Source organism: Podarcis pityusensis, assembly GCF_964106645.2.
Source record: "Podarcis pityusensis genome assembly, chromosome: 3".
NCBI classification, from domain to species: domain Eukaryota; kingdom Metazoa; phylum Chordata; class Lepidosauria; order Squamata; family Lacertidae; genus Podarcis; species Podarcis pityusensis.
The window spans coordinates 77,399,263-77,426,346 of NC_138026.1; the positions used below are offsets into that span (position 1 = coordinate 77,399,263).

The window sequence follows — 27,084 nt, forward strand, 5'->3', positions numbered from 1 at the left end:
CTTCCCCAATGTATACATTCTTTACACTTTATTTGGTTGGAAAACTGCATTGCAAAATTCAAAGTCGAGCAGATTTCAAAGGTCTGCTTCTCTGTGTACTTGAGCCATTAGCAATCAGCTTTCCTAATGAGAAACATAAATGGTTTTGGATTTTCTTTCCTCCTGCCAGGCAAAGAGCAGATTCTGCAGCAAAAGGATTATGAAGCTGCGACTCTGACAGAGATCCGTGCTTTGTTGAGGAAACATGAGGCTTTTGAGAGTGACTTGGCTGCTCACCAGGACAGAGTGGAACAGATCGCTGCCATAGCCCAAGAGCTGAAGTATGTTCCATTTAGAGGCACGCAGCTGCTGACATTTACCCGATAAACTCTTTCCAATAAATTCGATAGTGTCATAGGTACAATGTAAGAATTCCACAGATAGCTTTGTAAGTGTTATTATCTTGGCCTCCTCGTTGAAAACCTTCCTTATTTCTTCCCAAACTAAAAATAAAAGCCTTTGCAGGGCAAAGGCTAATAACAAACCTTCTTTTCTGTCTGCTTCCTCATCAGTAACTCTGACATGTGAGATGTCATTTCTGATTTTACATGTTTTGCTTGAGGGATGCCAAAGGGAGAAAGAGCCAAACAGAAGTTTGAAAGAGGTTTGTTGTTTTATGTGTGTGTAGCAATGTTAAATATAGATATACAAATTTAAAAATAATGTATTGTTTGCAAAGAGATCCCTTGCTGTCAAATAGGTTTGTAGACATAATCAATGCCCTTTTTAATACCATGGCCCTGGCACTCCCAAATTTCTCTCTCCTATGTCATAGTCAAGCTTGCACAAATATAAAATGCCACTTGTGATGTGATATAGGGAGTTGTAAATTAATAAGGTCACCAGAAAAGCACAGAGAAGTATTCAACTTAATTTTACTCAGAGTAAACCTATTTAAAATAATGACCATGACTATAGGAGGTCCATTAATTTAAAGTGGTCTATTGTGAGGAAATCAAAGTTGAATACCACCTAAAGTGTCAATCTGCAAACCTATGTACATGAATAATGGAGTTCTCTGATTAGGACATGTATATTTTTTGGTCTTGTTGATCATTAATACAAGCTGTGCATATTTTTATTTTTGTGTTCATTTGCTCTTTTTCATCGCTTGTTACACTTGTGTTATGCCCCATTGATTTCAACAAGAAACATTTTTAACACATTCTGATTTCAAAGGTCAGTGGGACTTAGAAAGGTTGAATTCACTTTTTTATTTTAAAAATGTCTGCATCAACTATTTCTGCAAGGAAACTGAAGATGGTTGACTAGCAGGTGGTAATGAACACAAAGTAAAGCGACCACAATCCCTAAAACATCCCAATGCATATTTAAATTTATAAATTAACAATATCCAATCTGCTTTAACCAGTTCCAGCAGCACAATAAGTAACATAGAACCAATGCAGAAAAAATGGCAGAGTTAGCCAAAGGCCTTTCATCAACTGCCTGAAGCAGTCTAGTGATAGGGCTGGTGAACTTAATGGCAGAAGGCCCGACCCATAGCTGACACCAGCTTCACGTTCTGAGGTCAGAGGATTTGGGGAAGGGCCCAAGATTATAAGATGGTGTGGGGAGAAAAATATACGAAAAGACAGATCCTAACATAGCCAGGTCCTAAACCAGTAAGGGCTTTAAAGCTTAAGACCAACACCTTGAACTGAGCCTGGAAACTAATTGGCAGCCAGTGCAAATCAAGTAGAACCATCACAATGAATTCAAAACATCAAGCTCCTGGCTCCAGCATTTTGCACTAATTGAAGATTCTGAATGCTTTTCAAGGGAAATGGACCCGTTACAGTTGTTTTGAATTGTGCCATGGTTCCTGTTATCATTCAATCGTTTATTCATTTCATCTGCATATAGATAATCAGACAAATAGTACTTGGGAAGAATAGCACAATTCATCAGAGTTAATCATTGCTGCTGATTTCAGTGGGTCTTAATTTCAAGTAAGTGAATAGGATATTGCAACCTGAATTAGCACTTCTTTCCCCATGTGATGGTAAGTTGAACAGTGCTAAATATCAGTGGCAAATCAGTCATTGCTACAAGAATTTAGTTCCACTTAAACTAGCCTTTTTATCATTTCCCAAAACAGTTTTCACAGAATAGCAGATTAGAGATATAAAAAGTAAGTCTTCCGCTCTGGAAATGGTTCTGAGAAAGATGGGTTGTCTAAGAAACTTGGGACATGATGTTGATTATAGCTTTTCAATTAGCTCTGCTGGTTACTGAATCAGGCCTTTGGAGAGATAATTATTCCCTTTCTGCTTTCTGGGTCGGCATGGCTCCATATTTTCTGGTCTTCATCTCTTGGCAGTGCAGGGTTGCTATTTTTGGAGAACAATTGGAGTGTGTGACCTTGAGCTACACTGGTTACAGTTCAGTGTCAGCCCAACCATTTTCTCTTAGCAGCTGAGAGCTGCTAAGAGCATAAAGGTTAAAGTTCTTAAAGGCTTGTTGACCGATGGGTGTCTGGCTACATCCTGCATGCATGTGTATGTGAGCAAGACTGCTTCAACTCACAACCGCTATTGACTGCCAGAGTGTAAAGTCCCAGAAATAGTAGTCAATGTGTAAGTGACAAGACTTCAGTTGCAAAGCCATTCAAAATCGTGAAGGGATGAAGCAATGGATTCCCCATTTATAACCTAAAACAATTGAATACTAATACATTGAATACTAATAGCCAATTGACTCATAGTCCTAAGCACTGCTTATTTGTTGTAAGGGTTTGCATATGCTCCCTTTGGAATTTATCTCATATAGTATTTGCTTACACATTTATTATATTCTGAATACTGCTAGGACATCTCTTTCCACTCACATAGAAATAAAATTATACTGGTCCAATGTTCTCATATAGAGAAGGTAAGTGTTTGTTTTCATCCCTACTAGTAGTGTCTTCCATTAGTGTGTTTAACACAGGTGAAATTTCATTTGATTAATGATACTGGGAATCAGTGACTTATTTTAACAAGTTCTGTCCCTTTAAGATGCCAGTAAAAATCAACGCAAGGCACAATGGGTTGTATCCAATGCTATCTATATGTGAGCAGAATAGACTTATGCTCATGCAATGGACTTTATACCCTCACCCCTTCTGCAGCCCTCTGTGCACCCTCAAAATATGATCCAAGTGGCTGAGGAACCTTCCAGAGAAAGTTTTTGGGGTTCACAGTTTTGGGGTAGCTGACAGAGGTAGGAGAGGAAGGTGAAGTCTCATCGCACAAGTCCAGCCAGATTTTGTTTTTATTGTTTATTCACATGAAACTCTTTGCCCTGACTTAAAGCTCATTGTAATATAGCTTAAGAATTCCCCCTTTGAGGTGTAGGGCATCAAACACCCCTTTCCTTGTCTGGATTTTAAAGGGTGTTTTCCTGTTAGATTAAATTTCAAATTGGTATGGATGTACTCACACCATAACAATGTCTGTGTTAGATAATGGCATGCAGAGAGCATGCTGGTAGCAGCCAAAAGCTAAATGCAGCATATGATGAGCTAGTCATAAAAGTCAACTAGCTTGAGGATAAAGTGCATGTATTGGCTCTCACTAGAATCGCACAGCTAATCTGGCAGAAAACTAGTCTAGATAAAGTCTTGTCTCAAACTACAGAAATCAAGGGTAGGATCCAAGGAACCATGAAACTTGTTCCATGAGCTCTAGGGGCTTTAGACTTTCCCCCCACTTTCTCAAACGACAGACCTCCAAGGCAAACGGGTTGAAAAGCGGTTTCAGCACTATTCTCGACTGGAGATGATGGTGGAACTGGTGCTGCTCATGCTCACAAGTTTTTTGCAACGTCCGCTGGACATTAATGTCATCATCGCAGTGTCAGCCCATGCCAGCCCCCCCCCATTTGATCCAGTTTTCCCTGCTGTGAAAAACCAGAAAAGCACACCTTGGGTTACAACCTGTTTTGGTTTACAACCGGACCTCTGGAACGGATTATGGTTGTAAACCAAGGTATCACAGTAGTAGTAGTAGTAGTAGTAGTAGTAGTAGGAATAAGAAGAATGTGTGGTCATGTCTTGGTGCATGGTCTCTACCACCACATTCCCTACTTTTGTTGGTTCTTAATGACGGCGGTCCTTTTCTTTTAGTGAACTGGACTACCATGATGCTGCAAGTGTCAATGATCGGTGCCAGAAGATATGTGATCAGTGGGACAGGCTGGGAACACTCACTCAGAAGAGGAGAGAAGCATTGGAGGTAAACCTGACATCAAGGTGCAGCTTGGATTTCTCAGGCTGGCTGAGGGTTTTTAACAGATTGTGGTAGACTACTGAGTGATGCGGAGTGAACGTTTTCTATGGTGCTCCATTACCCTTAACTTCGTCTTCTTTTTTGGTTGTGTGTGTGTGTGTGTGTGTGTGTGTGTATAAAAAAAGGCTGACTTGCTTATAAAAGACTTGTCCCCGCATTACTGCCAAAAGAAATTACACAAGTGGATGTTAGAGTTGAGGGGATGCTTCTAGCACCACCCTTTGGAAAGCTGGTGCATGGCATGGTGCGAATTTCTTTTTACAATTCACGACTGATTTAGTTTAACTAATCTGTATCCTTTCCCCCGCCATTTCTGGATCACAAAGCCGCTCATGATAATTTTCAGAGTACAATGAAAATATAGAATCAACACGCCTCAAAAATCAACTGCATATTAGTACAGGAATGCAGGCAGCTGTCACCACTCAGTTGATAGAGCCTGAGAACATTAACATCAGGGTTGTAGGTTCGAGCCCCATGTTGGGCAAAAGATCCCCATATTGCAGGGGGTTGGACTAGATGACCCGCATGGTACCTTCCAACACTAAAATTCAGTGATTCTATATACCGAGTCAGACAATTGGTGCATCTTGCTCTGTATTCTCCGCGCTGACTGACAGTGGTTCTCTGGGTTTTCAAAACTGGACCATTTCCAGTCCGACCAGGAGATGCTGGGGATTGAACCTGGATCCGTTTGCATGCAAAGCAGAACATGTATTCTGCCGCTGAGCTATGGCTCTTCCCAATCCTATATGCCCCTTGTGCTGGGGGAGTGAGGGAATGGCTGCCACATCCATGCCTACTCAGCATAGAAATAGAGGAGAAAGCACACAACACACAAACGAAAAGAAAACCTTAAAAAGAAAGAGACATGCCTCTCTGGAAACATAGCCAAGGTCACCAGTGAGGAGAAGGGCAAGTGGCAATGGTGATATATGGAAGGAGTCAGTGAACTCAGAATGATGTGAACATGCTTCCAGTGCAAACCTCTGAATCGCAGCACACACAGCAATGCCACAGCAGTCAAATCCAGTAGCACTGGTGGTGACACAGCCAGCAATGACCTCCCAAGTGCCTGTCCCCAGGAATCCCTTTTGCTTTCCTTTACCTGTGTACACTCGGAACTTCCTTTAACTTTGGTAGCGTTTTCTAAAGGGTTGCAGAGCCTATCCAAACTGTAAGCCAAAGTGAGTGTACACTTCTAAAAGCAAGGCTCACTTTGTCCATTTCTGTATATTTACTTCACAGAGGACAGAGAAATTGTTGGAAACAATTGACCAGCTTCACCTGGAGTTTGCTAAGAGAGCTGCTCCATTCAACAACTGGATGGAAGGTGCAATGGAAGACTTGCAAGACATGTTTATTGTTCATAGCATAGAGGAGATCCAGGTAATATTATTATTCTTATTTTTCATTGTGAGCCTAGAGAAGTGAAGATGTTCCCTTTTCACTGTGAAGAAAGCGCCTATACTATTGCAGCCCTATTAAAAGACGCTTCAGATATTGCTTGTCCTTATTTGTGTGTTAGAAGAAAAAATAAATCCCAAGTCATGAATTTTATAAATGTGCAAAGACTAGGCACATTCATCCTGACACGTGCATCTTCAGGATCTTATGGTGGTGATGGGGTGCGGAGAGGCAAGAGATACTATTTTGTAATGATTAAACTGCCAGACATGCATCAGGGAGACTTGAATTCAGTCCTGCTCATTTCATTATTTCCCATGTTGCACAGATATATCCCCATCCTTCTCTGCCCAGGGGGAGGTCATTGTAACTGAGTGGAGGGACCATTTCCAAATTTGTAAATGTAGCGCTTCTGCCATCGGGCAAGCCTCAATATAATGTTTAGTACAGGACGTCCTCTTTTCTTCTGCGCATGGAGCCAGCACAGACTGTGAGATCAGCACAGACCTAATCATCAGCTAAGTGTGCTATTTGGCTGGCCTTTCAGGGTTTGGGAGAGAACTCCGTCTAGCACCAGCTCCAGATTTTTGGGCCTCAGCTGGCCTCCCTCTCTGAATTAAACTGCATCCACTGTACATTGTTTGACCCCCTCACTTTTGCCTAATCCACACAAATGCTCAGAGAGACAGTGTAGGACACTGTTCCATCTCCTCATTCTTGCCACCACTTGCATGCTCACAAGCAGCATGCAAGGAGGAAGAGGCTCTTGGGGTTCAGTGGGCCCTCTGCTGGGGTGTGGGGTGTGGCAGCTTCCTGACAGTAATGGATATATGATTTTTTTGTTTTATTTTTTTACTAATTGCTAGGGCTGTCTTTTTGAGAGTTCTGGGTAGGTTTGTTAACTTTCCCTTGAAAATATTTTCTGCAGAACTTCTTAGTTTGAGATGAACATCTTAGAACAATCAATCATGGCCACAAGTACTGTAACTCCCTTAAATTCATGCCCATACAGAAGTTTTCATGCACCAGTGTACTGATGTGCTAATTAAATGTTATGTATGTGTTTCCCAGACATAGCTGGAATATGGGAAAATTCAGATGTATTGCAATGTCTTTGGTGGTTTTCTTTAAAAATAGCTCAACAACATGCTAATTTGCCAAATTTGGGCAAAACTAAGAAAAGCTCAACTTTTCTGTATGGATTTTCACTGTTTGAAGTATGACAACCCTATTCAACACACAAGTGCTCCCAATTTCAGGGATTCTTAACACTTTCTCTGCCTGCTGTTTTGTTGTTGTTGTTGTTTGTTTGTTTGTTTTTACTTCAGGTTGTTTCCCAATAATTATTTTCGCCTTGGAAGGTTCAGAACATGTGTTTTAAACAACTCAGAATCCCCTCCAAGCTGCTTTTCCAAGGGGGAAAACAGGACTCTGTTACATGCATTTCTGTGTAACATGTAGTTAACCCCTCAGTGTTCAGCTCTGGGCCTCCTCTTGTCTGTCTTACCAATAATGATGAAGTGGTGGCTTTACATTGAGTCTGTGGAATTTATCAGCTATGCAACCTTGCTTATATTTGCATACATATTGAGATGGGAGAGGGAATATGACACAGGCCCATATAGCTGGCAATGCAACTGTATGTATCCTTTCATTTATTCCTTTGTTTCTGATTTCAGAGTTTGATCACTGCCCACGAACAGTTTAAGGCCACTTTGCCTGAGGCAGATGGTGAAAGGCAAGCTATTGTATCAATCCATAATGAAGTGGAAAAAGTGATTAACAGTTACAGCCTCAGGATAAGTCCTAACAACCCTTACTCCACTGTCACTCTGGATGAGATCCGTACCAAATGGGATAAGGTACTGTAAGCAGAAAAATAATTTAGTTTATAGCTCATGGAAGTGTAGTGAAAATGCATCCTTTCCAGAATTTGACATTATTTTTAACACTTTACAAACGGTTCCATACAGGTGGGGTAATATTCCACCCTGAAAATGGAATTTTGTACTTTTAGTGTTGGTCTGAAGCTAGTAAAAAGGATTGGAGTGGGTGTTATAGCTATGTATGAAGCTGTTTGCTCTTTTAAATAATTATGGGTGTCTGTTGTGGGGATGGCTTTGCAGGTAAGTAGGGACAGCAGTGAGACCCACAGCCAGATTACGATTAGTGTTTCTGATATTGGTTTTAAAAACATTTCAAGAAAAGGGCTTGAAATGGCAGGGAACTATCGGAGCAGAGACTGCTCTTGCTGCTTTTCAAAACTTAAGAAAAACCCTAATACTGAGTGAATAACACCCTAAGGAATTTTTTTAAAGGGGGGGAATTAAAAGTAAGAATTCACAAAACAGCAGTGATAGTGAGAGAGGCTGTACTGCTGTCACCAAAAATATCGTAGATACAAGCCAATATTTGTTTGCACCTGCATTTCACATGGTAATTGCAATATGCTCACGGTAGAAATTTTTTCCTTGAAGTAAAATATTACATTTGGGCTACTGAAGCAAAATGTGAAAGCCAGACTTCTGGGCTTGGATATCAGATGGTAGAAGCATTTATTTAATTAAAAACTGACTGTGCTAAATGGTCCTCAACAATAGGCTGCTGCCACCACACCTACTATGGCTGCAGTTGGTGCAAAGCATTCAGTGGGAAGAGTGAAAGCGATAAGACAAGGTGAAGCTGTCAGTTTAGGCAGCAGATTCCAGAAATCCCATTTCCCTTTTTCTCTGTATTGCGTAAAAAAAAAAAAAGAAAGGGTGGAAAGGGTCATTCTTTCCTAAAACTACTTTCTTCATGTGTGAAAATATCTAAGGCGTGGTTCCCAACATGGGGCACCCCCCCACACAGGGGGGCAATTTGATAATGAGTTGTTAACAGTTAATGGCCTATGTTTTTAGCGAGGTCAGCGATTTCAGTACGATCAGCCACATGCATTTGTAGCCTCCTGCTGCCCCCAATCCTCTTATGTTTCAGCATCTGACTTCCTACATACCAACTCAATTTTGCACATTGGCAGGTAAAACAGCTTGTCCCAGTAAGGGATCAATCACTGCAAGAGGAGCTGGCCCGCCAGCATGCAAATGAACGCCTGCGTCGCCAGTTTGCTGCTCAGGCCAATGTCATTGGACCCTGGATCCAAACCAAGATGGAGGTAATTCTGACTGAGATGTGCAGCTTTTACTGTTTCCTTAGAGGTGTATGCAGAATGTCAAAGGTTCCATCACTCCACAGGTGCTAAACTAACGAACGGTTACTTTATCTCGCTATCAGTTATAATCTTACCATCTTTTTTTAAGTGCCAGAAAATACACAACAGAAAAAATGGGATACTCCTTGACAGGAGTGGGTGTGTCTGGCAGCGTAAGTCCAAAGCAAGAAAACTGGGAATTTGACAAAGGCATTATGGGGAGAATCTTGTTGTACTGGAGGTCCAGGGAAGGAGAGACTAGTGTGGTTGATGCAGAGCAATTTTGCTACTGAGGAGTGCCTCCATAAGGAAAGGTACATAGCCCAACTGAATGGTGGGGATACAGTTCCAAACATAGTTGTGGCTTCCCTCAAAGAATTCTGGGAACTGTAGTTTGTTCAGGGTCCTGAAAATTGTTAGGCAACCCCTTGTAGAGCTACAGTTACAATCACCCTTCTCAGGATTCTTTGAGGGAAACCATGCCTGTTTAAATGGTTTAAGAGTGCTTTAAATGCATGGTGTGGATGTGACCACGGAGACAGGATTGAAAGAAGGAGACCAAGAGGGATGTGACATGCAGAACAGAGACAATGACAAGGTACATAAGAGAAGATGTGGAGCGGAAACAGAAGCAGAAAGGTCTGTATATGTTTTACACGCTGCTTGAGGTCATAATAGTGTTATGACTCATCCTCACAGTAAAAAAAAGTGAACACTTTCATACCATCAAAGAGGGTGGTGCAGGTGGAGAAACATTTTGGAATAGCTTTCTAAGTAGAGCATGCACAATTTGGGGTGTTTCCAGATGAAGGGTTTTGCAGGTGTTCTGTGTTCCAGATCTGTGGGTGATCTCCATGCTGATTGCTACTAGGGTGGGTGACCACAGTGTCAAATCCTTCCTGGAGGCACACCTTTCCACTCTTTGAGTTGGACAGTATGGTTTTCAGCTAATAGGAACTAGGCAGTAACCCATCTTCTGTAACATCCACAAGTGTCGCGATCAAGGGTGGGGCACCTGTGGCTCTCCAGATGTTGTTGGCCCCCCCACTCCCATCAGCCCACCTAGCATGGCCTATGGCCCAATGACATCTGGAGCACCAAAATTTCCCCACACATCTGATTATTATATACAGATACCTATCTATGCCAATGCACAAATATGAGTGTTCCTACCTCCCTTTGTGATTTTTGTAAATTAAGTTTACTGCTGCTTTAAAATGTATTTACCACGAAGAAATATATTTTGCAAACTAACATTTTTCCCTCTCTCTCTCACTCTCCCCCTTTGGCAGGAAATTGCCCGGAGCTCTGTTGACATAGCAGGGCCGTTAGAGGACCAGATGAACCAATTAAAGCAGTTTGAGCACAATATCATAAATTACAAACTTAATATTGACAAACTAGAAGGAGACCATCAACTGATTCAAGAAGCCCTGGTGTTCGATAATAAGCACACCAATTACACAATGGAGGTAGCTACTGAGTCCTTTCTATGCCATTTAATTACATAGCACATTCTTTAGTTATGTATCCTATCTGCAGCATCACTGCTGTTTGCATGATTTTCAAGGTGATAGTCACAACTTTATGGTGCATTCTTGTGTGAATTCAAATGAGAAATCAAGGGTGTTTTCATGCAGTTCTAGAACAGGAAAATGTGCATTGCAATAGAACAATACTTAGTGTTTATATAATGTTTTAGACTGTTCAATGAGCTTCACAGATAGTGGCTTGGTTCTTCTCTGGGAGCCCACTCTGGGAACCCTAGTGGGCTCCCAGAGAAGAACTCCCAGCCTCTTTACTATTCCCCAGTCCTTTTTCCTCAAACTCATGCCCCTGTTAAGAATGGGCACCTGCCACTCTTTTGGTAATTGAGCCAGATCTACATTTAAACGCTCAACTCTGTCACCATCCTGCACACCTGAGACTGAAGTGTGCCTAGCCTAAGCCCATCTTGTCAGTTCATGGCAAATGCCTGTCTCATAGCTTTAACATTTAGCTTTTTTGCTGCCTCAGTTCTAAAACTGGTTCAGCGATGGAATGCTTTCTGCTGTAGAAAGCCCTTTACGTTTTTTTAATTCTGCTATAAGACATCTGTCCTATTGCAAGCTGCTTAAGAAGATTAAGTTGCTGTGTACCTTGGCAGCTTCTGATCTTAAATGTAGATAGTTGCACAGGAAAAATAGCAATGGAATGCATTCACCCCTTCACTCTTTAAATGGGTGGCATTTTAAAAAATGAACCATGAACTTGCTCTTGCATTTCACAATAGAAAGCCCAACAAATCATTTGTTTATTTGATTTATATCTCACCCAATATCCCTCAGGGCTCAAGTCGGAAAACAACAACAATAAAACAGGATTTATGAAATGGGATCGTAAAAGATTGTGTCTTGTAGAAAAATAACAGCTAAAATAACCCTCTATTTATCTCCACTAAATGCTTGCAAAATAGAATGGGCTTAGCTGCCTTCAGAAGATGCTACTGTTTTGTCACAGACTCCCAGAGGAAGGCAGTAGCAGAGCTGAGAAATAGGCAGCCATTAAGAATACTTCTCTTTCTCCCCTTAGCCGTCTTTTGGGTCATTTGGAGGACGCCCAGTTCTCTTAAATTGTTCCCTAAAAGCCACAGGAAACCAGTGCAGATGCTAGAGTACTGCTATACTTGCTTCCAGGGAGTCTTCTTCATCATGTAGATGAGCACCAAGCTGGGTACCATCTCCCATCTTCTAGAAAACCTCAGGCACACTGCAAGACTGAATATCAAAAGTTGCGATGGGAGGAATGGCATTTGCTACATCCAGACCTGAGGCATAGCTTCCTTACCAAATGAAGTTGTGAAAAGTAGTCCCTAGCATTGCCCATGATCTGGAAAAATGCAGGGATGGTGCCCCATTCCTTCTAGACTAGGGCTTGAGGGCTACATTGTCCCTTGGCCAGTCCTCCACGTGTTTGTGGGGGTGTGGCCAAAGCAAAAGTGGGTGTGGCCAAAACAAACGATTGTGGTAATCCATACTCTCTTGTGCACACACATACACATCACATGAACACGCACAGAACACCCTCACACACCCTCAGTGCACACATCACAAACACACATACGCTTAAGACACACACAAGCCTGTTTTCACTTCTGACTCCCACCCTCCTCTTTGTCCCCACCCTCCTGTCCTCAACCTCCATCTTACATCTGAAAATAAGACATAGGAAGAGCATACCTAGCTTGTATTTCACTGATAATGAAGTCAGGGATAGGCTTGTTGTAGCTGAGGATTTGCTTTCCTGAGGCACACCTTGTACCTCCCTATACTATAAAATGCTGAATCTCGCTTTATATACCCCCATGATTAGCCTTGGTCACTGTGTTACTGTCGTAGTGCCCCCCCCCCCCCCGTTGACTCCACCTCTGATCATATAATCTAGGGATTGTGTCACTTCTGCTACACCACAATAATAGGCAGGTCTATTCACAGTCAAACCCAAATATTCCTAGCAGTGGATCTCTCCAGCAGTCACCCATCATAGCCTTTCCGAATCTGCCAGGTTAGTCCTCATCCTGAAATGTTGTTTACGGCAATATTTCTACAATATTTATTAGCCAGTAACTGGTGTTTTATAAATAAGCTTGTCAAAACATTGTCTGAAATTCAGTTGCTAATTGAACAATGCAGATAAATAGAAAACCAGAATACAAATTGGTTTAAGTGAGTAGGTTTCCTCTGACCTATCATTCTTTTATGTATTTGGTAGCAGTTCTACTTATCAATAGTTTCAATCAATCTGCCAGTCGGTTTTCTCTTGGGCTGTCTTTAAAGCATCCCGGTTTCTCTGCCACAGCATATTCGTGTTGGATGGGAGCTGTTACTGACCACCATTGCCCGAACGATCAATGAAGTTGAGAATCAGATTCTTACAAGAGATGCCAAAGGAATCACCCAGCAACAAATGAATGAATTCAGAGCATCGTTTAATCACTTTGACAGGGTACAGTAGCCCTTTTCCTTTCTTTTTTTTAACCTGAAACTGGTGTGCCAGAAAGCATGTGTGTGCTTCTCTGCTACTGTCTTAATGTGTGTTTATTAAGCCTTCCTTTAGTCCTCCCCTAAGCCCCTACCTGCCATTCACATCTTCTTTTCTACCCAAGAAGTGCTCGCTCAGGGCAACCCCAAATCTATTTGGAATGTCTTACTCCTGGCCAACCACAGCTTCTCATCCAGAGAAGCATAAACATTCCAGAGATATCTCCTCACAGCCTTGATATAGTTCCCGTCTCTCCTGTTTCCTGGCAGTACTCCTCTCCTTGTACTCAAGTCACTGTCTTCTTTCTCCACCCCACTCATCCCCATTTCTGTGAAAAAAGCTTAATTCAAATCCCCTGTGTGCATCAAAATAATGTGTGAATGGGACTGCTCTGCATAGCCCTGCTCATGCCAGTCATGCCCCCTCTAGCTGTATTTTGGGTGGGCCTGGGCTCTATATGCAAACTAACATATGTATGTACATAGTGTTCTTCCACATGATTTTCGCCAGACCATGGCTAGAGAATGTGGTGGCTGCAGGGGCAGGTCTATGCAGCATAACCCCACAAAACCTTCAAACATACTTCCAAAGCATGAGGGGTGTGCATGACGTGGTTTAGTCAGTATTATTGAAGAAATCCACTTTATATCTCAGTATTTTGGGATGTGGATGAATACTCTGTGTGTGTGATCCTATACTCCCTTATCAAGAAATGAAGGCTGAAATGTTGAAGCATAAATTGGTAAGATGTATACAAATTGAGTCAGGGAGGCAGAGGAAAAGTGCAGGGAACAACAATGTTGGGATTTGTATTTGAAAAAGAGCCCCAGTCCTCTGCAGGCTTTGAAACTGGAAGTAACTTTCACTCCCAATTTCCAACTAATCAAAATACTAGTGACCTCAATGATATAGACTGTTTAGATTTAAGCTGCAGAAGTTAGCAGGTATTTCCAGAAATTAGACATCTGTCTGACATAATCTAAGCATCCATTCCCGTCCCTGAAGTGCTCGGTCTGGGTCTGTAATCCAGTTGAATTAAAGGTCGTCTTCTCTGTATCGATTTCCTGTACTTCCTGTTCCAGTGTTCCATACCAGCTTCCTGAACTGCTAAATACCTTCCAACAACTCACCAACAACCACCCCCAGAACTCATCCATAATCTCAGACAGCACCCTATTACTTTTCCTACAACTTCATTTGTATTTTCCACCAACCATGTGTTTAGGTGCTGCACAAAGCATAATGTGAAATACGCAAAGGGATTGGTTGATGGTTGAAGTAGTTGACACCTGTCTCTAAGGCCAATCAAGCAGAAATTGCACAAATTAATAGGTTAGATCAGAGGTTTTCAACCTTTTTGAGTCCATGGCTCCCTTGACTGACCACCATTCTTTCTGCGACACCTGTGGGGCTCAGGAACCCAATTATGTCACCCCTTGCCTGCATAGCTAGCAGCCTCTCACCCGTTCTCGAACACCCTCTCTTGTAGAGTGTTCCATCAGCTACTCTTCTTGGGAGTCCTCTGGGTAGCCACTGCCCCTGTTCTCTGAACTCCCACCCACTGCCCCCAAAAGAGGTGCCTCCTCACATTGCCCCACAAGGGCCTGGGAAGAGGAGAGTGGCCTCCAACGGAGAGTGGCCAAAGGTCAATGTGAGGCTAGCACCTTACCTTAGGAGGCAGCGGTGTCAGCAAGGAGCGCTGCCGGGCATGCATGATGGAAAGGCTCCCCTTCAGCCCCAGGCAGGCCTTGCACACAGCAAGCCCAAGAAAGGCCAGTGCAGCATCTGCCTGCCTGCCCAGCCTCCCACTTGTCTATCCATTCCCAACAGGAAGGGCTGGTGGACTGGCTGGCTGGGCGTCCTCGCTGGATGCTTGCTTACTCTGAGACCACCTCAGCTTCTGGCAACCAGCACCCCTTGGCCAGCCCCAGAGGCACCATTCGCCTAGGGAGTTTGTAGCCAGGGCTGCTGCAACAAACAGCCACACAAGCTTTTGGGAGGCAGAGACACGAGAAGGCATCAGAGGAGGGAGGGAAGGAAAGAGGGACAGAAGCCAGTGTTGCTTGCACACCCCTGACCATCCTTCAAGGCACCCCAGGGTGCCATGACAAACTGGTTGAAAACCACTGGGTTAGATTATTAAGTGGTGTTTGGCTGGCTGGCTCATATCTCTCAGACATAGTTCTATAACATTCTTATGCATGTGCTTATTCATGCCTGGCACACAAAAAAAGCAGCTCCTAGAATGTATTACTCTTCCTGTTTAGAAACAGCTGCAAAAGAAAATTGCTTTCGAGCTAATTAATTCTGTTGTTTCTAAAAGTGCTTTTGATTGGATGGTGTACTTAAGCAGAAAAATAAAAGGAAATGCTGTGTTTAATTCAGTGAAGAACAATCAGTAAAGATCCATAAAATTAAGATCCTGCCTGATAAATATGGTTTAAACGCTTGTGCATATTGGATCCAATTATTAATGTCTTTGATCTGATTTTCTAGGGATTATTCCATTTAAATTAGGTGGTAATAGCTGGAAGGGTTGCATGTGTGTTTGTCAGAGAGAACAGACCTTTTCAGACAATAAATGTGCTTTTGTTAGCTAGTAATTTGTCCAAATACCTTTTCTTATGGCAATAATTTTGACACTGGTATATAATTTAATGATTTTTAAATAAGTTCTATCTAATTTGGATAGAAATCTAATTCTTCCCCACATATACAGTGGCGCCTCGCAAGACGAAATTAATTCGTTCCGCAAGTTTTTTCTTCTTGCGAGTTTTTCGTCTTGCGATGCACGGTTTCCCATAGGAATGCATTGAAAATCAATTAATGCGTTCCTAAGGAAACCGCCTTCAGACCAGGTCCGGGGACAGTCTGTCCCCCGACCTCTTCTGAAGGCTGGGGGGGGGGGGGACAAGGGCTTTTCTTCCCACCCCCAGCATTTTAAAAAACCCCGGGACAGCGGAGGACTTCTCCGCTGTCCGGGGCGATCTTAAAATGCTGGCGGGCGGCATTTTAAAATCGCCCGGGACAGCGGAGGACTTCTCCGCTGTCCGGGGCGATGTAAAAGCCCCTGGGAAGGCAGGCAGGGGGGGACAAAGACTTTTGCCCCCCGCCCGCCTTCAGAAGAGGTCCTGGACCTCTTCTGAAGGCGGGCGGGGGGCAAAAGTCTTTGGCCCCCCCGCCTGCCTTCAAAAGCCGTCCGGGAAGGTAGGCAGGGGGGAGCAAAGACTTTCGCCCCCCGCCCGCCTTCAGAAGAGGTCCTGGACCTCTTCTGAAGGCGGGCGGGGGGCGAAAGTCTTTGCCCCCCCGCCTGCCTTCGAAAGCCGTTCGGGAAGGCAGGCAGGGGGGGAACGGCTTTTGAAGACAGGCGGGGGTGGGCAAAGACTTTCGCCCCCCGCCTGCCTTCAGAAGAGGTCCAGGACCTCTTCTGAAGGTGGGCGGGGGGCGAAAGTCTTTGCCCCCCGTCTGCCTTCAAAAGCTCTCCCGGGAAGGCAGGCAGGGGGAGCAAAGACTTTCGCCCCCCGCCCACCTTCAGAAGAGGTCCTGGACCTCTTCTGAAGGCAGGCGGGGGGCGAAAGTCTTTGCCCACCCCCGCCTGTCTTCAAAAGCCGTCCGGGACAGCGGAGAAAGGCGCTGCCTTTCTCTTTTTTTTATATATATAATATTTATTGGAGTTTACAATAAAAATAAATGTAACAGGCAATATAACAAATATCTTAACATACTTTCACATTTATTTATTTTTTGGACTTCCTCACATCTCCCGCTCCCACTTTCATCGTTATAACTTTTTACCAGCAATTTGTTATCTTATTTGCATTCTTATATCCCTTCTATATATTCATAATCTTATAGTTCTCAGAAAGAGTTATATTTTCTCAATCTCACTTATTTTCTAAAATCATCTAAGTTAGTGGTGCTCAATTATTTATGATCTAGCATCCTGCTTAGCATTCACTCAAGCTGCAATGTTTTTGTAAATAGTTCTTAAATTTCTTCCAATCCTCCTCCATCTTCTCTTCTCCCAGGTCACGAATTCTGCCAGTCATCTCAGCTAGTTCCATGTAGTCTATCAGTTGCATCTGCCATTCTTCCAGTGTGGGTAGATCTTGAGCTTTCCGAAAGGCGCTGCCTTTCTCCGCTCTCCCGGGAAGGCAGGCAGGGGGGAGCAAAGACTTTCGCCCCCCGCCCGCCTTCAGAAGAGGTCCTGGACCTCTTCTGAAGGCGGGCGGGGGGCAAAAGTCTTTGCTCCCCCCCGCCTGCCTTCAAAAGCCGTCCGCGATAGCGGGAAGCTCTTCCCTGCTATCCCGGACTGCTTTTAAAATGCTGGCGGTGGGGAGCAAAGCCTTTCGGCCCCCGCCGGCCTTCCTGGACCTCTTCTGAAGGCCGGAGGGGGGGAAAGGCTTTGCTCCCCACCACCAGCATTTAAAAGAGGTCCCCGGAGATTTCCCTATGGGCTTTCGTCTTGCGAAGCAAGCCCATAGGGAAATTCGTCTTGCGAAGCGCCTCCAAAACAGAAAACCCTTTCGTCTTGCGGGTTTTCCGTCTTGCGAGGCATTCGTCTTGCGGGGTACCACTGTAACAGCAATTACAACTGAAATTACCTTATGGAAAGTTGTTTGTGTTTTTTGAGACCCTTTGGAATAAAGTGCTTGTGACACAAAGCAATGAGCATCAGAACTCCCCATTCCCTAGATGCCATTGGACCCTACTATTGGAGAGTAGGGAGAGTAGAGTTGTTTTGAGTTCATTTTTGTTACATGCTTATATTTGATAGGGATAAGCAACTGGTGGTCAGAGACCTTAGTCCTTCCCTGATGGAACTTCTGCAGGTGTTCCATCTGGCCCTTAGCATAAGTACCAGTTCAAGGAACACCTCTTCCCCTATCGTCATCTATCTATATGGTACCCAGGTTTGCCCTTCTGGGTGAACAGTTATGGAGGAGGCAAGTGATTTCAGTTGGTAAAGCAGAAAGTGTTAACCGCTCTCACTGCTCTCTGGGTCAGTAAAGGAAGGCCTGTAGTTCAGTGGCAGGGGATCATTTTGCATGCAGTACGTCCCAGGTTCAATTCCTTCTTCAGATAGGGCTGGGAATGTCGCATCTGAAACACTGTTGAAAGTCAGTGTTGATAGTACTGAGCTAGATAGATCAATGGTCTGATTTAATAACCCAAATTAATTTTTTGTGTACCTTCTTCTCTTCTGTTGTTCCCCTGCATGACATGACAATCTGGCAGTTTGGGTACCAGTGCAGTTAAAGCAAATATGAGATATTTGTGTCTTTCCAGATGTTGTTGAACTCAGCCCCAGCTAGCTTGGCCAACCGCCAGGGGTGTTAGAAGCTGTAGTCCAACAAGACCTGGAGGTCATAGGTACCCTGTTTAGGGAAGCTTTTAATGTTTGATGAACTACTGTATTTTAATATTTTGTTGGAAGCCGCCCAGAGTGGCTGGGGAAACCCAGCCAGATGGGTGGGGTATAAATAAATTATTATTATTACTACCCCATCCATGGAATAAAGCTTGCGTCTGCAGTTTAGAAAAGGTGGAAAGAATACAGGAAAACAAACTAAATAGTAAAATAAACTCTGGCAATCAGTTCAAGTAACCTCCACATCAATGTCTCATTTAAAGTTAGATCTCGGCAGTTAATAGTCTTACTTTAATTAATATAATTGCCTTCCAGTGGAGCTTAAAAAAACCACCACAGGGTAAAACATGCAACCTTTTAATTCCACTTATCCTGATCCCAGGCAAAGGAATCCAATAATTGGATGCAAAGCAAACCATCACTCCAACAAATAAAACTATAAAATAATTCCAAGTCCCACAAATAAGTACTTTCTGCTCAAAAAATCAGTTTTGGGGGAACATGCCAACAATGCCTATATTACAAATCAGTCTTTAAAAGCACTGTAATTCTTGACAGATGTTACAACACTAATGTTAAAAACAATTAAATGTATGCCACTCCAGTGTTAAACTTTCCTTTCCCTTGCCACTTTGTCTTCTTTGATTCTGTTTGCTGCATCTCATTGGCCCTTTCCTGATATTATTTCTAGTGATGTTTGCTTTCATGTAATCTACTTCTTCCTCCCTTCAACTGATGGTTGGACTGGTCCGTCAAAAAAACACCCTGTGTATCATGCAATTGATGGTGGGGTTATTTTAACTTCATGGGAATCCTGATGAACTTCTTGCTTGTGATTTGTGAAACCTTTCTTGCTATGTTCTGTGTACTTCTTCCCATCAACAGAAGAAGAATGGGCTTATGGACCATGATGACTTCAGAGCCTGCTTAATTTCCATGGGCTATGATCTGGTATGAATTTTAAGATATAGTTGATTTGTTAAAGTGTTCCACATGCTACAGATACAGCATTTTACACTACAGGTGCCCTAGCAGAATTATGGATGCTATCATAAAACACCCACAGCCAAACTCAAGTTACTCAAATCCTATAGGGGTGAAGAAAACTTGTTTCTTCACCCCTATAGCCATGTACAAATGTATCTGTATGCCTTTGTGGACATAGACATTAACTTAAACATTATTTATCCACAGATAAATTTTATGTTCACAAAGACATACAAATACACCAGAATATATTCTATTACTTTTCTGGATAAAGTAAATCTTTTAATTATTATTATTTTTTTTTAATAAAACCAAGCAGCTCCATAAACTGATTGTTTAAAATTTCATGAGACCTGATTCAACTGAATATTTGTGTGAACAGGAGCCAGCACAATGAGTTGCAATGAGACTTCCCTGGTCTCCTCCTCTGCATGCCCCCACCTGCTTTGGGTGGTCAGGAGGACCCCCGGAAGAGCATACAGGGGAGAATAGGGGAGATTGTTCCATATGGCAAGCAGAAACACTTGTGCTGACCAAACTATCATAATAGCACAACTTTTAATTCCACCTCTGGTTTGTTATGCTTAGTTTTGGTATTTGTGCTATGCTTCAAGACCACAATTGAATAAAGCACCAGATTTCAGTGGGCTTAAGCCTGCTTAGCTCTCTTTGTGACCCATGGCTGTGAAATAACCCCTTCCTATCTGAAAATACTTAAAAGAAATTTTTGCGTACATAAAAATAATGACAATTTGGACACAAAAGTGAATTTTGTATTTTAAAAAGCAAAACTGTGAGGTTGTATATATTTGCTTATATAATTCTTTCTTATTTTTCCCTCTACCATGACTGATTTTGAATCGTACCCAAGGGTGAAGCTGAGTTTGCCCGAATCATGTCCTTAGTTGATCCCAACGGTCAGGGAACAGTCTCCTTCCAATCTTTTATTGACTTCATGACCAGAGAGACTGCAGACACTGACACTGCTGAACAAGTTATTGCTTCTTTCAAGATCCTGGCTTCAGATAAGGTCAGTGTTTTTGTCTGCAGATGGTGGGATTTTCCATTTCCCTCAGCTCATGCAGGATACCCAAATGCTAGAAAAGCTGAAGAAAATGTTCTACAACCTAGGTTGAAAACAGCAGGTTAAATAATATTCACATGGCTTAAATAAAGGATAGCAGCAGGATGGTTTTGGCAAACCAGAGTGACAAGTCCGCTCATGGCAATTCTAGAGAAACTTGACCTAAATTTTACAAATTCTATAGGCCCCAAATTCTGCAGCTGAAATTAAAAAGTACACGCAAGCTCAAATTTTCTAATGAGGAAAGCACAATTTTGTCCAGACAGGTTGCTGCACAATCCTAGCTTGCAGTGAAAAATGCCAAGGATCAGAGGAACTACACATGGGTGTCATGTGGCTTGTGTGAATCAATTGTATCAGAGGCCTGTAAAATATGTAGAAATGCCCTAGCATAACTGGTAGGAAAAGCTATGAGAATGCAGTATGATATATTTATGGCATATCACAGTTTCCCTGGGCTTCTGACCAGCCCTATAGAATTGCCACTGTAGGGTATAAACAATAAATATTTCATATTTTTTTCTGAAGTTGAGAAGTTACAGGAAAACCTCTGAAGAAATTCCTTTTTATAAATCTTTGCAGCCTTATATTCTTGCTGAGGAGCTGCTTCGAGAACTGCCACCCGAGCAAGCTCAGTACTGCATCAAAAGAATGCCAGCCTACAAAGGTCCAGGTGGTGTTCCTGGAGCTCTGGATTATACCTCATTTTCATCAGCATTGTATGGCGAAAGTGACCTGTAACGAGCAGCGGTCACCTTAGGCATGTTAAGTGAATATATATGTATTACCCTCCAGTTTGCTCATTGAAAAGTGCGGCAAGCTGACTTCAAAATAAGTTTAGCAGGTACATTCAGTGAGTAACCAGTATATCAAATAAAGTGTGCAGCATTGATAGTTTTTTACATCGTTCATATGTAGTTTGTCAGCCTTATATAGTTACCCACTGCATTTGCCTAACGCCTTACCTGGTTGTAATTTAAAGTAAAAAAACAGAGCCTGTAGGAAGTATTTCTCTCAGTGTCAAGTTAGGAAGCCTCAGGAAAAAGATAAAATATCGAAACCTTTTGAAAGTTTAGCCCATTAAAACATTAAAATTCATGAAATGTTTTCCTTAAGAATTATCCACGCTTTATGCGAGTCTTTCACAGTCTCCCCTCCAGGTGCCTGTTTTTTTACTTTCATGCTGAAGTAGTGCTCTCATCTGTGGAGACCAGATTTGGCACGCTTCTGCAGGTAGAGTTGCATATACGAGAGAAACAAGGAAATGAATCAAACCAAGAACATACTACCTAATATCATACTGAACTCTAATTAATTAATTTATTTTAATGTGTAACTCTGTTTTTAATTTTGGTTTGGCTTTCTGTTGGCATAAAAGTCACAGAGCCTCAAGAGTTCTATGTCAACGGATGGATGATTAAAAGCAATAGATTATATTCAGCTAAGTCATATTCAGAGCACAGCCATTAAAATCAGCAGACAAGTTACAGAAGTCTGTTTATTTCAATGGCTCTGCTCTTGAGTATGACTAATATTGGTTATCACCTAATACCTGGCTTTTACCTGGGCAGCTGAAAGGGCACAAAATTAACAGGATAATATAAAGAAGCTCAACATGTTTGTGTTAAACTGTTTTGCTTTATGCTGTGTTCATTGTTCTGCTGCATTTGTTCTTGATTAATGCTGAATGTCAGTTTTTAGTCAGGTTTTTTTTTACCTTAGTACAGCAAATGTATGGCAGGTTATTGGTAACCATTTGTCATCCTAGAAGCCTATATAGAGCAATAAACTTTTTTACTTGAAGCAGTCGTGGGGGGGGGGGGGTGCAATGCAAGCACTTAGAAGTATCAGCAAATGGCAAAGAACACCATACAGCCCTGTATTCTTAAAATGTGCCTGTTAAATAAAGCCTGCTTTTCAAACATTAAAATGGATTTAGTTATGGAGATTCATTCAGTATACCTTCAAAACAATGCACAACTAGATATACTTGGTGTCTTTCCCCAAATTTTCTCCCAATTTAGTTGATTTCCTTTGGAGAACTCTACTTAGCAAGCCACTTGACCATCTTTTATTTCTTTTACATAGGAAATGTCAACTATGCTTATAAGTAATAATTTGACCATAAGGAGTGGTGGCAAACTGCTTCTCAACAAAGGTGTTGACTCAGGAGAGTTGGGTGAACCCTACACATTGTTTTTCTCATGGAGCAGCACATGGTCTCCAGCGTTTTGGGAAGTTGGGGCACATTTGGAAAAATTCTCACTGACATTTTAAAAATGTTTAAAAGGGCAGGGTGGTGGGTGCCAAGAGAGGTATCTGAGGATCCCAAGTCTAGCATCTGTTACACACATGATATGGTGCACCTGTTTGCGTTTGAAACACAATCTAAGTGTACAGGTGTCTGCAGTTATCAGCAGGAAATTCTTCACACTCAGCTTAGAATAAAATGCCTCCAGTTCATCCTCAATACTCCATCTCTAAAGAATGCCGTGGGGTTGGGGTTTTTTACTTGTAGCTGCTGGGAAGACAGCATATTTGTTAAAATATATCAAGTTCAACCACGCTATGCCTATTATTATTCTGTTCAGGCTACATCTTTGGAATCATGTCGAGTATGCAGTCAATGGCAAATACTATATGCTTCTTAACCACACTATATTGATGACTTATTCACATTTGACAAATATTCCCATTTACCTGTAAGGTAAAGTTGGTATTGTATAAACTGGCACTGCTTGAAAGATCACCACACAGAGGTACCAGTTTACACACACAGAGTCTCCATCAGAGAATGGCATAGTGGCAGGTCCATCACCACCCATTACATGGTGGCAATTACTTTCTGAGAGCCAGCCCTTACTCAATCAAAATTATCACCATAGAGTGGATGGATCTGAGCTCCCCTTTAAGACCTCCTGCAGACACAGGTAGGTCATTACAACAGCCCTCGAAAAGGTTTCGGGCCCTGTCCACACCACCTGCATTTAGTGTCACCAGCCTCCGTTGCAAAGGAATATGTGGAGTTCTACAGAATGAACTATTTGCATGTAACAGCCCAGCCTTGACACAAAGATCAATTTGGCTCCCATTTTGCAGGTGTATAACTGGTAACTTTTAAGCCCATAAGAACTGAATTGTCCAACTGCATATAAGCATGAATGCTTGGGCATGCTAACACAAAGTCAGTTCAACCTCTTTTAATTAACATAATAATGAGTTACTGTTGTGGGTTTTCTGGAATAGGGTTGCCTTCCCAAAGCTGGCTAAGGGAGGCGCTGGGTTTTGAGAAGGTGTTGTAAGGCTCTGGCAGGGTCCTGGAACCCTCCCACCTCCTCCCCAAAGTTGGGAAAGCACTAGCCAGGCTTTGGAAAGGAGGTGGAAGGATTCTAGGACCCTGTCAGAGCCCTCCTTCCCAAAGGCCAGCGCCTTGCTTACTCAGCTTTCAGAAGGCATTGCAAGGGCTGGAGGGGTGTCAAATGTTGCTGAGGGCTGCCAAAAGAGGCACTGATGGTCATGTGTGGCCCTTGGGCTGCACATTGGACTAATCTGCTCTAGACTGTTATCTAATTTAGCAAGTTTATTTTACTTGTATTTAGTTAATGAAGCTAAAAATGTTGAAACTAGTCTAATAGTGTATTTGCAATTGGCATCCAGTTGTCATTCCTGATGAACTTAAGGAAGAGTTTCCGTGGAAAAATAAAGTACTGGAAAACTGTCTATTCCACATCACTCTAGCGAGCTACTCAGAGCTAAGGGTTGCTCCAGAAACCATGATAGTTTTGTCTTGTTTTAATTGATCTTCCATTTTCCATTTATTTGTTACGATTATTTATATCCCATCTTTCAGGATACAAATTCTTCCAAGGCAGATTATAAATTAAGTTGCATATTTTAAAAACACAATAAGCAATTTTAACATACTAAAGATCCTTTCCCCAGAGCAGCTGATGGTAGATCACTCAGGGTGGGGAGATAAAAGTCTGGCCAGAGAGCAAGCCCTGAGGTGATCTTTGCCTACCTGCCTCCCTCTCCTGGAATTATTCCCATAGGATGATTGATCCATCCAGCATCCTCACCCAACAGTAACAAGCCTGCCAACACCAACAGAAAATGGCCTTTGACATGTGATTTCTGATCCATGAAGGAGATTTCTAATCCCCAAAGAAGACTGCAGGGCAAATGACAGCTGGTGTTCTACACTAAAAACACAAGCAGATATTTAATGCTGCGCTCTCTCCTGCAATGGGATGCTCATCGTCTTGATGTGTCTTGCATATTTTTTACTGTAAAACTACATATGATGCCAGCGAACACACATATTTCCTTTGACATAACTTTCAACTTGCCTGGGGAGGACGTCTGCAAAGGCGAATGAGAAGACGGGAGAAGAATGCTCAAGCAGGCTACCACACGCTGATTCTTTCTCTCCTCTAGGCCTTTTTCTCTTTCACCTAGACTTATGTTCAGCTTCTGAGACAGCTGAGAATAAAAGGCAAGGGGAAGGAGATGTGGTGGTAAATTAAGGGGCAGAGAAAAGATCAAGGAGCCCCTCCTGCATTTTTAATCTTTCTGGCCTGGTTTTTAATGTTTTGGAGATTGCAAGTTTACTATATTTAAAAATCACATTCAGAGAAATAAATAAGATTTGAGTGCTTTCTTTGATACAATTTCTTTTGGAATCTAAAATAAATGGAAAACCTTGAGCCTTTATTGAAAGAGAATATTCATCTACTCCAAGATCTCCTGTTGTTTGTCCTTCTCTTATTTAGATATGTTGCATGCCACCCCAATCTCTGAACAGTGCAAAATTCCAGGGGTTCCAGGCACTTACTCTGGGTTAATGTTTCCTTTGGGAATTAGTCACAGCGGAGATTGTGGTGTCTTTATGATATATGGTTTATTTACATATATACAATCTGAGCCTGTGATGGAGGGGCTCACAGCATGGACATCAGAAAACAGTATTTTTTCTGCCATAATCGCAGCCTTGGATTCCAACAGGAATAAAACATTGCTCTCAAGAATTGCTCTCTCTCCAGCTTACTGCTCTACTTCCAGGTCATAGCACTACCACTCAACTTTTGCCTTTGTCTTTTTCTAACTACCAGCCAGTAGACAGCATCTTACACAGATCCACTTTCCTTTGTTTCCCTTAATGCCTCATCACCCAGGCTATCACTTCAACACAGAAAGCTAGCTTGGCTCTCCCCAAAATTCATAACAGATATAAATGGTTTTGTAGGTGAATAATCTTTGGTTATCAAATACCAATACTATTTAGGGTGAGTTCCTTAGTATTTAACCTTAGCAAAGTGTTTTAATATATTGTTATTTTCTGTATCATCAAAGGCCCAAACTTGCAAATACATGTGTGTGTGTGTTGTGTGTATATCATTAGCATTAGAATATGGAATCATTATAACGGATATAAACGTAATTATATATATATATATATATATATATATAGTCCAGTAGCACCTTAGAGACCAACTAAGTTTGTTTGTTCTTGGTATAAGCTTTCGTGTGCATGCACACTTCTTCAGATACTTCTCCCTGTATCTCCCCTTCGTATCTGAAGAAGTGTGCATGCACACGAAAGCTTATACCAAGAACAAACGTAATTAGTCTCTAAAGTGCTACTGGACAATTTTTTTTATTTAGATATATATATTTCAACTGCGTCAGACCAACACAGCTCCTTCCTGTAATAAGTTTAGTTTTACTTGCTCCCAATAAGTGAAAACTCCCACCCATTCATCAAGAAGTATTTTTTTCAAATAGCTTCAAATATATGCACCCTTATCAGTGACAAAGATCAGGTCATGAAACCTGTGAAGCTTTACTTAAGCTATATGTCACTGCCAAGTAGCTGATTACTCAGTAACATGAGATTCACATACAAAATGAGTTTCTGTGGAACAGTTACCCCTTATTCTCAAAAACTGCCCATATGGTAGGTTGTGCCTCAGTGATCTGGGGTGAGGTCTGGGGATGTGCCAAGAAAGATCTTGCTCTTCAGAATGAATAACAACTTGATACTTTCAAAATTAACAGATAAGTTAACCAGAACCATGATAAAAGTTCACAGTCAATGCAAGAAGCCAAGTTTTGTCATGGGAGAACTAATGACTCTATCATTTTGCTACTCATCCAATGACAGCCTTCCAGCAAACTTACTTAATTTATTAAGAGATTGTGATGACTTAAATATAAAATATGAACAAGAGGCCTGCTTGAGTTGTCATGCATCTTACAGTAGATATGCACAGGACATGAAACTGAATTAGGCCTGCTTTGCACATTAGTTTAAACCAGGGATGTGAGATATCTTGTCCATGAGACTTTCCACACCACTTACCAGCCCTGCTTTGTATTCCCTTGAGTGTTTCTGCCAGGCTGGAATGTGTCGTTGAACTGAGATGCTTCTTGCTTACCTAAACTTTTATGCACAGAGGTGTAAGGGGGAAATGTGCAGGCAGTATTCTACCCAGCTGCTCAGTATGAAGCAAACTGGCTCCCATCTTCCAGCAGTGGTGGACCGTGGCATCTCAAAGTTCAGTGGTGCCCTGTACAACGCCAAAATCTGCCCCCCGCCTTCCATTGGACTTCATAGTTGTGGCACTTGTTGTGGCGCCCCAGAAGCTCAGCACCTGGTGCGACCCAATGGTTGTGCTCCCCTAGATCTACCTTTGCTTCCAGCAGTCTCACCTGC

General features: G+C 42.2%; 1 protein-coding gene and 1 long non-coding RNA gene across 2 annotated transcripts in view; one reads left to right on the forward strand and one right to left on the reverse strand.

Moving 5' to 3' along the window:
• ACTN2 (actinin alpha 2) overlaps window positions 1–22,299 on the forward strand; it is a 50,786-nt gene extending 28,487 nt beyond the window's left edge. The window contains exons 12-21 of the mRNA XM_080997677.1: window positions 170–320; window positions 4,148–4,256; window positions 5,559–5,699; window positions 7,397–7,579; window positions 8,737–8,871; window positions 10,200–10,379; window positions 12,745–12,891; window positions 19,184–19,249; window positions 20,157–20,315; window positions 20,952–22,299. Of these exons, the coding sequence (XP_080853803.1) occupies window positions 170–320; window positions 4,148–4,256; window positions 5,559–5,699; window positions 7,397–7,579; window positions 8,737–8,871; window positions 10,200–10,379; window positions 12,745–12,891; window positions 19,184–19,249; window positions 20,157–20,315; window positions 20,952–21,110 (1,430 nt within the window). The 3' untranslated portion in view covers window positions 21,111–22,299. The remainder of the gene's footprint in view (window positions 1–169; window positions 321–4,147; window positions 4,257–5,558; window positions 5,700–7,396; window positions 7,580–8,736; window positions 8,872–10,199; window positions 10,380–12,744; window positions 12,892–19,183; window positions 19,250–20,156; window positions 20,316–20,951) is intronic.
• Window positions 20,248–26,925, reverse strand: LOC308472728. The gene is made up of 3 exons (XR_013983679.1): window positions 26,731–26,925; window positions 24,719–24,851; window positions 20,248–20,412 (listed from the first exon to the last, which is right to left on the reverse strand). It is a non-coding gene; the product is annotated as an uncharacterized lncRNA (long non-coding RNA).
• Window positions 26,926–27,084: the final 159 nt, after the last annotated feature.